Source organism: Bos taurus, chromosome 19 (assembly GCF_002263795.3).
Source record: "Bos taurus isolate L1 Dominette 01449 registration number 42190680 breed Hereford chromosome 19, ARS-UCD2.0, whole genome shotgun sequence".
Taxonomy (NCBI): Eukaryota; Metazoa; Chordata; class Mammalia; order Artiodactyla; family Bovidae; genus Bos; species Bos taurus.
Window position 1 is genome coordinate 8,556,786 of NC_037346.1, and position 11,612 is coordinate 8,568,397.

The 11,612-nt window shown below is 51.1% G+C and overlaps 1 protein-coding gene and 1 long non-coding RNA gene across 3 annotated transcripts; one reads left to right on the forward strand and one right to left on the reverse strand.

Annotated features, from left to right (window-relative positions):
* Window positions 1–1,001: 1,001 nt before the first annotated feature.
* On the reverse strand, window positions 1,002–5,876 carry CCDC182 (coiled-coil domain containing 182). The gene has a single exon (XM_059878383.1). The coding sequence runs from the start codon at window positions 5,803–5,805 to the stop codon at window positions 5,344–5,346; it is 462 nt and encodes a 153-aa protein (XP_059734366.1). The 5' UTR covers window positions 5,806–5,876; the 3' UTR covers window positions 1,002–5,343.
* Window positions 5,877–5,998: 122 nt separating this feature from the next.
* On the forward strand, window positions 5,999–10,883 carry LOC112442596 (uncharacterized). 2 transcript variants are annotated; one of them, XR_003030761.2, is made up of 4 exons: window positions 5,999–6,158; window positions 8,140–8,378; window positions 8,533–8,700; window positions 10,551–10,883. It is a non-coding gene; the product is annotated as an uncharacterized lncRNA (long non-coding RNA). The 2 variants fall into 2 exon arrangements; XR_009491629.1 differs by lacking the exon at window positions 8,533–8,700.
* Window positions 10,884–11,612: the final 729 nt, after the last annotated feature.

Below are 11,612 nucleotides of genomic sequence, written 5' to 3' on the forward strand. Positions count from 1 at the left end.
GCCTTGCTCTCAAATCTCCTTGCCAGCTTGAGGGGGTAGGCAGGGACCTGAGAGCCGGGAGGAGAAATGAAATCAAGGATAAGCCCCTCCTGCTGCCTCTGGTTAAAAATGGGAGCCAAGATGCACTCACCTGGCAGAGACGATCAGGGCTCGTTCCTGCCCTGGCCTGCTGTGACTCACCCCACCCACAGCCTCACCCGGATCACCCCAAGGTGGCTTATGTCTAATGCCAGATGACAACCCATTCCAGTTAGCCCAGAAACTGAGAGGGCTCCTAGCATATGGGACTTTCAGTTCTCTAATGAGACAGTCCCAGTTAAACCAGGACTAGTCAGTCACCCTAGGCGTCCCAGCGGTCTCACTCACCGTGGCATATCTGCACTTGAGCTCTCCCAGACAGGAAACCCACCAACTTCTTGTCTCTTCCTCCAGCACCTCCTCCTGCTCATTACTCCAGGATGAATCACCTCCTTAGAACCAGAAGACTATGGGGCCACCCCCACAGGACCTCCCAGTCCTTCCTCCAATCTCTTGCCCTTTGGCGGAGGGTGGTAGTCAGGAGAGGGAATGCTACATCTTGCTGGTCCTCCTAGGCAAGTCACTTCACCTCTCCATGCCTCCGTTTCTTCATCTGTCACAGGGATAAGAGAACCTAGCTCACAAGGTTACTGTGAGGATAATATGGATGAAGTGTCAAGCGCATCTGACACGGCAGCATAGGTTCCCAAGACTGTCCTAAGGTTCGGTGAATCACTAGAACTGCTCACAGGCTAAGAAAAGCTGTTTTGCACACAACTGTGGTTTATTACAGGCTTCCCTGCTGGCTCAGCGGTGAGGAATCTTCCTGCAATGCAGGAGACCCAGGCTGGGAAGATCCCCTGGAGGAGGGCATGGCAGTCCACTCCAGTACTCTTATATGGAGAATCCCACGGACAGAGGAGCCTGGCAGGCTACAGTCCATGGTGTCACAGAGTCGGACACGACTGAAGCAACTCAGCAGCAGCAGTAGCAGCAGCATGGTTTATTAGACCTAAAGGATGCAGATTAAGATCAGCAAAGGTCAAAGGAGCACAGGGGGGGAGTCCAGAAGAGATCAGGCACAAGCTTCCAGTTGTCCTCTTCCTGTGGAGTTGTACAGACAGTGGTTAACTTCCGAAGCAGTGATGTGTGATGACAGGTATGAAGTCCTGTCAACCAGGGAAGCTCACCTGAGTCTCGTGGTCCAGGGTTTTTCTGGGTGTTTATTTCTAGGCATGGAGAACTCCTCCATGGCTTACCTTAGTTACTTAGTTTCTAGCCTCTTCAGAGGTCAGACTGATACAGCTTGGCCCAGGGTCCCCAACATAAATCATATTGTTAGCATAAATGATCTGGTGTGACCTAAGGGCCCAGATAAACAAAGACACTTTTATCAGGCAGAGTATTACAAGGGCTTAGAGGTTATCTCCCAGGAACCAATCAGGGGGCCAGATCGCGCTTTGAAATATGCAAGGTTTGAACATCTCATACCTGCTGGGTCAGCTCTTAACTGCATGGACACATAGGAAGCACTCGATGTTATTATATTTTTAATATAGATTTATTTCTTTCTGGTCTTGGTTGCAGCACAGGGGATCTTCAGTCCTCATTATAGCATGTGGGATCTAATTCCCTGACCGGGGATGGGACCCAGTCCCCCTGCACTGGGAGTGCAGAGTCTTAGCCACGGGACCACGAGGGAAGTCCCTTGCTGTGGATATCCGCTAGTGCCAGCCTATGGAACTATATGGCTTCAGGCTAACGCTTTTGCTGTTAGGACGGGCACTCGTATTTCCCACTCCTCTTTTGCTACGGAGGGGGCTCCCCACCAGCAGTGTTCTTGGCTGTCTTCCCTCCACCCACACCTCTCCCAGGATCACGAAGTAACGTTCTGAGTTGGAGGATTTGGGAGAAAGGTCAGCCCCTGCACAGCTCTCCCCTTCCTCTCTTGAGTCATTCCTCCATAGAGAAGCCACACTGTCCAGTTTATGGAAGTAGGAAGATGTCCACGGCTGCATACACCTGTGCCTGGAGACTGTGTCAGGTTCAGGGCTAAGGTCTCAGCCAGCTCACCTGGCTCACAGGGTCTAAACTGCCTTCTTTTAAAAAAAAATTGATTAATTTATTTTAATTGGAGGCTAATTACTTTACAGTATTGTAGTGGTTTTTGCCATACCTTGACATGAATCAGCCATGGGTGTACATATGTCCCCCATCCTTGAGTCCCTCTCCCACCCGTCCCTCAGGGTCGTCCCAGTGCACTGGCCCTGATCACCCTGTCTCATGCATCGAACCTGGACTGGTGATCTATTTCACATATGTAAACCGCCTTCTTGAACAGCTTTATCAACAATAAAGGTGATCTCCATTTGCTTGGCTCCTGGGTCTACCCGTCAACTGGTTCCTAATGGAGGCAGAGACAGAGAGGTGACATTTCATAGCCCCTCAAGCCCCAGATACAGTCAGGCCTTCCTGTGTTTGGAAGGGTGTGACCATGTGTCCCCGCGAACCTTGTCAGCCAAGGTCCCCAGGTCCTTCGGTCACACCCACTCCTCAGGATCTCGAGAGGGGGCACTCCAGGCTGTCTAAGACCCTCTGGAAAAATGGGCCAGAACTAAGCACAGACCCTCCCGGGTGTGGTCAGGCGGGCACCAGTCATGGGCAGCACCTTGCCATGTCTTAGGATTCCCGTGATCACCGTCATTTCTGAGCAGGCTGATTACAAGCTGAACGTACAGAAGCCTCAGACCCTTTTCCACAGGAGTTACATTAGATCCACTTTCCTCTGCACAGAGCAGCTGATTGTTTAACTTTCTTCTTATGGTTGTCCAGTCAAGTTATCCTTCTCAAATACATTTGTAAACACACACACGCACACACCTGCATCCCCTACAAGGCTGAAGGGCACAGGAACCCCCCCACACTCCACTGCCAAAAGCTTTCAATCTTTCTCGCCTCACCAATTTCAGTACACTCATATTTTATCCATTCAAGAAGCATTTAGCCTTCAAAAATAAGACAAAGTGGTGAGAAGCACAGCCTCTGGCATTAGACATTCCTCAGTTCAAACTTTAACTCTACCAATTATCAGCTGTGTGACCCTGGGCAAGTTACTGAGCCTCTCTGAGCTTCAGTTTTCTCAAAATCCTAAGGTGAAGGTTATACTAATACCCGCCTTCAGAGGGACAAGCCTGGCGCCCTGACTACATCATATTCTTGGTAACTATAAATTAGCAGTACAGGCAGTAATCTTACTGGTTTTAACATTATTGTTACCACTTCAGGGACACCTCCCAAAGTAGAAACTAAAGTTAGTACAGGGTTGAAGCCCTTCAGGGTACATGGTTGATAGATGATGTCACCATGAAGAATGGATCAGGCCTGGGGTCCTTTCCTGAAGACCAGCCTGGGTGCTGCAGATCTTCAAACCTTGTTTGGAGAGATTCTATGGAAGAAAGGAGGGAGGCGGGAACTGAGCTGGGCTGTCAGTGGACACGGCCCAAGCTGCAGGTTTCGAGCTGGGAGGACAGGCCCACTCTGCTCAAGGGCTGACCTGGCCGTCAGGCACTCCCTCTGCTCTTTAGGGGAGAATCCCTCCACATGGCCGAGTTTTGGGGGACCAGAGAGAAAATAGGACTGGATGAAACAGAAAGCCTTATTGAATATAAAAGTCACAGTAACAGCCAAGGAGCACCCAATAGACCGACATGACAATCTCAGCCCTCCAGAAGAACAGGTCCATGACAGCCTGATCCGATTCCCGGGGGGGCAGCAGGACAGCAGATGAGCTCAGATGACCTTGAACTTTCAAGGCCAGAGCTCTTGGGGGAAGGACTTACCTTCCTGGGGTCAGCTTCCCACCCTCCACAATTAAGACAACAGCACTTGCTTCTAACGGGGCCTACAGGAGTACGTACTTCCCTGTAGCTCAGATGGGAAAGAATCTGCCTACAATGTGAGACACCCAGATTCAGCCCCTGGGTCAGGAAGACCCTCTAGAGAAGGAAATAGCAATTCCGTAGTGGCTCAGACCGTAAAGTGTCTGCCCACAATGCGGGAGACCTAGGTTCAATCCCTGGGTCGGAAAGATCCCGTGGAGAAGGAAATGGCAACCCACTCCAGTACTCTTGCCTGAAAAATTCCATGAACTGAGGAGCATGATAGGCTACAGTCCATGGGGTCGCAAAGAGTCGGACACGACTGAGCGACTTCACTTTTCCAGTATTCTTGCCTGGAGAATCCCACAGACAGAGGAGTTCAGTGGGCTACAGTCCATGGGGTCGCAAAGCATCAGACACGACTGAGCAACTAGCACTACCACAGCTATTAGAGTAAGTGGGATACTGTGTATCAGGGTACATCACCTGATGAACAGTGGGGCTTCATAGCAACTCCAGCTGCATGGGTCAGATGTGAAAATCAGCTTCAGGGCTCTATGGCCCCACCTTCTAGGTGTGGCCTCATCCCCGTGCTAAGCTCATCTGACTCCAGCTTAGGCAAGTAAGCAATTGCTCAGTTGTGTCTGACTCTTTGCAATCCCATGGACTGTAGTCTACCAGGCTTCTCTGTCCATGGGATTTTCCAGGCAAGAGTACTGGAGTGGGTTGATATTTCCTTCTCCAGGGGACCTCCCTGACCCAGGGATCTAACCCAGGTCTCCTGCATTGCAGGCAAATGCTTTACCCTCTGAGCCACCAGGAAAGCCCCAGGGAAGACTCCAGCTTACTGGAGCCTAATTCCCTTTGTGGATCCCTCAGGCCCAGCTGCAGACCAAACGGAGAGGAAGCAGAGGTGGGCAAAGGCGGCAAAGGGACACGGGACGGCCGACCGTGAAAGCAGGCTGGAAAGCTGGCTAGGCGAGGATGAGGACCACAGGAGTAACCTGAGGCCGCTTAGTGCTCCGGCGGACGATCGCCCCTCTCGGCAGACCATGCATGAAGTAACAAGCCGTGGAACCTGCAGTCATTAAAAGAAGTTACATCTGTTCGACACAATCAGTTTAAGAAGGTTAAAAAAAAAACATGTTACACATTTGAGCAATAGTACCATTACAAAGAGGAAAGCCGTTAAAGGGGGGAAGTTACAGGTGTCTTCCAACGACTTAGGGTTGGGGCGCCTCTTTCTTGGGTGCTGCTGGTTAGACAGAGCTTCACCGAAAGAACATAACGGGTCTTTTCGCCTCTCAGCAAGGTGTTATTTAGGCAGAAGGAAAGCCGCGGAGAGAGGGGGTGGGGGAGGGGAGCAAACGGACCAGGACTCGGGATGTGTCCTTCTAGCTAAACGCATCTTCCACTGGGCTGCTCGGCGGCTCGTCGCGGAGGAGCCTCATTTGGCCTGGATCTTCCCAGGGATGCTAGGGGGGTCGCGGCCCCGGCCCAGAAGCAGGAACTCCAGCCGCTTGCAGTGCTCCCGGAGCTGCTTCTCCCGGGGCAGCAGGAAGGTGAGGACCTTGTTCCGCACGACGCCCCGATCCTCCTCCTCCCGCAGCCGCTGCTTCACGCGGGCCGCCTGCTCCTCCTGCTGCACCAGGGCCCCGTTCATCTCGCAGAAGGCGTCTTCCAGGTAGCGGATGGCTCTGAGCGCCTCCTTCTTGAAGTCCTCCAGCTCTCGCTGCATCCCGGCCACCTTCTGCTGCAGGATCTCTAGGTCGGCCAGCGGCAGGAGGCTGGAGGACCACGACGGGGGCAGCGAGAAGTCCCCAGACTGGAGGCCGCTCTCCACCATCTTCTTTCCTTGTAAGGTGTTCACCTTCATAAGAATGGAACCGGACTGATAGAGGGGCTCCATAGTGCCGCCTCCGTCTGGACAAAGAGAGGGAGCTAGGGTCTAACCAGGTCAGTGAATTTTTTTGTTTTTATTTATTTATTTTTTTTGGCAGGAGACACAATCCTTTGGAATGGAGAAACCCCACCTATTGTGACATCAGGGCCCCTCTAGCCAATCAGAGGGAACGCCGCAATCCACGCATTTGCATATTGTAGCTTCCTGGCTTGGTTATCCTGGACTTTGCTCATCTACCCAAGAAGTATTTAGTTGTGCCCCCGGAGATATGGATTCTTATCAACTCATTGCCCTTCCGGAACTGGAGCTCCATCTCTCCTTGTCTTGTCCTGGGACACAAGGAGGCCCGGGGCAGTAAAGTAAGCTGACTGGAGGAAGGCCAGGCAGGGTAGTCTCCTACACAGCAAGGGACCTGGGTGGTCTCATAAGGGTCTCTGGGCTTCACTAGTGAAGCAAGGACATTGTAAGAGATGATACTTAATCTCACTTCTAGCCCTAAAATGCTAAAAAAAAAAAAAAGTAATGTTTTAATTGAAGTAAGATTATTTTATATTATGTTAGTTTCAGATGTGCAGCAAAGTAATTCAGCTATACATATTTTTTTCAGATTATTTTCCATTATAATAGGTTATTATGAGATCTTGAATATGGTTCCTTGTGCTGTACAGTAGGTCCTTATTGTTTTCCTATTTTATATATTATAGTGTATATGTGTAAATCCCAAGCTCTTAATTTATCTCCTCTCTTCCCACCATCGCCTGTGCCAACCATAAGTTTGTTTTCTATGTCTGTGATTCTATTCAGTTCAGTTCAGTCACTCAGTCGTGTCCAACTCTTTGCGAACCCATAAATTGCAGCACGCCAGGCCTCGGAGAAGGCGATGGCACCCCACTCCAGTACTCTTGCCTGGAAAATCCCATGGATGGAGGAGCCTGGTGGGCTGCAGTCCATGGGGTCTCGAAGAGTCGGACAGGACTGAGCGACTTCACTTTCACTTTCACTTTCATGGACTGGAGAAGGAAATGGCAACCCAATCCAGTGTTCTTGCCTGGAGAATCCCAGGGACAGGGGAGCCTGGTGGGCTGCCGTCTATGGGGTCACACAGAGTCGGACACGACTGAAGCAACTTAGCAGCAGCAGCAACAGCAGGCCTCCCTGTCCATCACCATCTCCGGAGTTCACTCAAACTCACATCCATCGAGTCAGTGATGCCAACCAGCCATCTCATCCTCTGTCATCCCCTTCTCCTCCTGCCCCCAATCCCTCCCAGCATCAGAGTCTTTTCCAATGAGTCAACTCTTCGCATGAGGTGGCCAAAGTACTGGAGTTTCAGCTTTAGCATCATTCCTTCCAAAGAACACCCAGGACTGATCTCCTTCAGAATGGACTGGTTGGATCTCCTTGCAGTCCAAGAGACTCTCAGTAGTCTTCTTCAACACCACAGTTCAAAAGCATCAATTCTTCAGTGCTCAGCTTTCTTCACAGTCCAACTCTCACATCCATACATGACCACTGGAAAAACTATAGCCTTGACTAGATGGACCTTTGTTGGCAAAGTAATGTCTCTGCTTTTCAATATGATGTCTAGGTTGGTCATAACTTTCCTTACTGTTCTGTAAACAAGGTCATTTGTATCCTTTTTAAGATTCCACGTGTGTGTGTGTGTGTTAGTCGCTCAGTGGTGTCCTACTCTTTGTGACCTCATGAGCTCTGGCCCACCAGGCTCCTCTGTCCATAGAATTCTCTAGGCAAGAACACTGGTGTGGGTTGCCATTTCCTTCTCCAGGGGGTCTTCCCAACCCAGGGATCAAATCTGAGTCTCCTGCATTGCAGGTAGATTCTTTACCATCTGAGGGAAGTCCTTAAATTCCATATAGAAGTGATGTCATATGATACCTGTCCTCTGATTTACCTCACTTTAATATGATAATCTCTAGAATAATAATTTCTGATTCCAAATCCATACTCCTATAATGATGTCAGAATTCTCGATAATCTTAGAGGTATACTCAGGTTTTGATGGGTGGTCCTCAGCAGAGCTGATTCAGGATAAAATTGGTCACTCACTCTCTCATTCAGCAAGTCCCTTTTGTGCACTCACTGTGCATGTGGACCAGGGAATGCGTGGGAGCCAGGGTGCATGGTCCCTCTCTCCCTACCCTGCCAGATCCTGCCTGAATGCAGACAGAGATGAGGAAAAACACATAGACGGGTGAACCTCCCACTTCTGACCTGTCAACTGTAAGAAAGGAAACTGGTTTGGTCAAGAAGAGCCCTCCGTCTTGCAGACCTCAGTCTCTTGCCCAGACTTCTCATCTGGCCTGTCCTTCTTTCCAACAGCCTGCTTCAAATTCAACCCACCCAAAGCTGGACTAAGATCATTTCACCCAAAATGGTTCCTGTTCCAGTGCTGCCATCAGGTTGATGAGACTAGCCCAGGGCAGCCCCCTCATCAGTGCCTGCTTGAGAAACCCGCACCCCTCCACGTCCAGGGGACTCTGAGCCCTTTTGGTGCTACCATCTCTGCATGCTCCAGCATCATACCCCCTGGGTTGGGGGTCTCAGCTCCACCACCCACAGTAAGCTGCACATCTTTGTGTGTTGACTCATCTCCCTGGGCCTCAGTTTCCTCATCTATAAAGTGGGGATACTAATTCAGTGGTGTGCAGGTGAGTGGGCGGGGGGATGCTCTCTGGGAGGAAAAAAAACAAAACAAAAACCTCTAATTTATAGCTGTTGCTGACGAGACTGGTTCAAGCTACCAGCATGATGTCTCTTGAAAGAGATGCGTGCAGGGATCCTTCATGAGTGTGTGTGAGTGAGACAACTCCTGTACCACAGGACCTGTGAGGAGGGCATGGGCCTTCTCCAGGAGGAAGATGGATCCATCGAGAGACGGCAGTAGGTATCGGAGACGGCATTTTGTAGGGAGTTTCATGGCTAAACTAAGGTGGGATTTTGAGTCTCAAGATGGGCAGCACCAGTTATTGATACACAATGTATAGAAGAAAAAGCCCTGCTCTAGGAGCCAGGCGATCTGGAGTCTGGAATTGCTCTCCCCCGCCTATTCTCCGCCCTCCTCTCTGAACCTATTCCCTCTGATGTAATGTGAAGTCTCTGCTGCGCTAAGATCCACACGGTCCTTCCCTTCAACTTTCCCAGCCTGTACAGACTCCCCCCCTCATTCTGTGACCTTGTCCCTCCAGGTCCCTGATGGCGCAGTAAATCCCAGGAGGACAGAGGCTGTACGTTTCTCACCCTGTGTACCCTGCTGGTGCAGCTGCACGTAATGGCGCTCAGAAACGGGATGAACAGGAGTTTTGCTCAGAGAGGTCCTGCAGCTCCCCTCGTTTTCCCTCTGACATGATGACACCTACTGGCCTGAGCGGAAACAGCACCTCTCTTATTTGCTACCTAATTCTAAGGGAGATCAGCCCTGGGATTTCTCTGGAAGGAATGATGCTAAAGCTGAAACTCCAGTGCTTTGGCCACCTCATGCGAAGAGTTGACTCATTGGAAAAGACTCTGATGCTGGGAGGGATTGGGGGCAGGAGGAGAAGGGGACGACAGAGGATGAGATGGCTGGATGGCATCACTGACTCGATGGACGTGAGTCTCAGTGAACTCCAGGAGTTGGTGATGGACAGGGAGGCCTGGCAAGCTGCGATTCATGGGGTCGCAAAGAGTCGGACACGACTGAGTGACTGAACTGAACTGAACTGAAGACCCAGAGACATTACTGAAAAGCAGAGACATTACTTTGTCTACAAAGGTCTGTATAGTCAAAGCTATGGTTTTCCAGTAGTCATGTATATATGTGAAAGCTGGACAATAAAAAAGGCTGAGCACTGAAGAACTGATGCCTTCAAACTGTGGTGCTGGTTGTTGTTCAGTCGCTCTTTGACTCTGTGACCCCATGGACTGCAGCAGGCCAGGCCTCCCTGTCCATCACCAACTCCTGGAGTTTACCCAAACTCATGTCCAGTGAGTCAGTGATGCCATCCAACCATCTCACCCTCTGTCACCCTCTTCTCCTCCCGCCTTCTATCTTTCCCAGCATAAGGGTGTTTTCTAATGAGTCTGCTCTTTGCATCAGGTGGCCAAAATACTGGAGCTTTAGCTTCAGCATCAGTTCTCCCAATGAATATTCAGGGTTGATTTCCTTTAGGATGGACTGGTTTGATCGCCAGCTGGAGAAGACTCTTGAGAGTCCCTTGGACTGCAAGGAGATCAAACCAGTCCATCCTAAAGGAAATCAACCCTAAGAATTCATTGGAAGGACTGATGCTGAAGCTGAAGTACTTTGGCCACCTGATGCGAGGAGTTGACTTGTTGGAAAAGATCCTGATGCTGGGAAAGATTGAAGGCGGAAGGAGAAGGGGACAACAGAGGACGAGATGGCTGGATGGCAACACCGACTCAATGGACAGGCGTTTGAGCAAGCTCCAGGAGATGGTGAAGAATAGGGAAGCCTGGCATGCTGCTGTACGTGGGGTCACAGAGTCAAGCGACTGAAAACAACAACAACAAGACCCAGATGGGGGCCTGGGGAGATGATGTAACAGCCTGTGGTCTCCTGGTGCATTGATTAGGGGGTGTGTGTGCAGGTCTGTGCAGGCACACAGCAGGTTCTCAATAAATGTTTCTTGACTCAGTGACAGGAAATATGTGTCTGTCTTCTGGCTTGAGTGTTTTTCTGTTTGTCTGTCTCTCTCTCTGACTTTGATGCCCTGCCTCTTTGTCTCCCACAGGGAATGGTAGAAGTCATAACCAGTGCTGTGAAAGAAAAGTAGTAACGGTTAAGAAAGGACAGCCGTTGTTCAACGTCCCTGGCGCTTTTTCATGAGGTCTCAGTTCATCTCTCTGCACACAGAGCTGGTGGGGAGGCCTGTGTTTCCACGTGAGCCTCGGCGGAGGTCAGGAGCAAATGCTTGCTCTGTCAGCAGAAGACCCCAGGCCCGGGAGCCCCTGAACCTTTGGGGAGCCCTCAGCAGGGCCGACTCAGTGTGACACGCTCTGAGTGCTCTTCTCCTAGAAGCTTTACAATACAGACCTTTGCTTGCTTCAGAACTTCTTTACATAAACTCCGGAAAGTAAGAGGGGGCAAATCTATCGGTCCCCTTCACAGTGTCAAGAGGAAGGGACTCTGACATCTCCTGGCAAGGCCTCCCTGGGCCAGTGTCTGTAGGGTTTCCCTGCTCCTGGTCTATTTCTGCAGCGTCTCAGAAAAACGGGAGGACAAAGCAGGGTATCAACCCTGCGAGATGCAGGCCCCAGCCCTGAGGATCAGATGTGACTGGTGTGGCAGGGGCTCCAGAGCAGCATGTGTTAGGGTTTCCAGGGGTGGGTGACGCTGGGCTCGGGCACAGTCCTGCTGGGAGGTACAGGGCCCCAGCCATGGGCAGACACGGGAAGGTGTCCCCAGGGCCCTGGGAGGCTGTCAAGGGCTCCTCTGGCTGTGCACGACTGCTACCTTGCAGCTGGTATTTCAGTCCGGGCAATGGGGACAAGGCTGGGACAGGGGGTGGGACCAAGATCAGGAACCAGACTCGGTGCTGCTCACCATGATTAATTAACCCAGAGCCAGAGCCCCAAGGCGCAGTGCTAAAAATACCTGCTCCTCTCTGAGAGGCGGCAGCTGCCACCCAGCAACTTTTACCCGTTGCCATTTGTCATAATTTGATACTGATAAGAAGTGTGTCCACGGGGCTGTGTGCAAGAATCGGCCCGCCACAGCCCACCAGCCAGCTGGTCCGTGATAACTGTCCCCGGCGCTTTCCTCCCCAGACTCTCCCTCCATCCCTGAGCCTTGC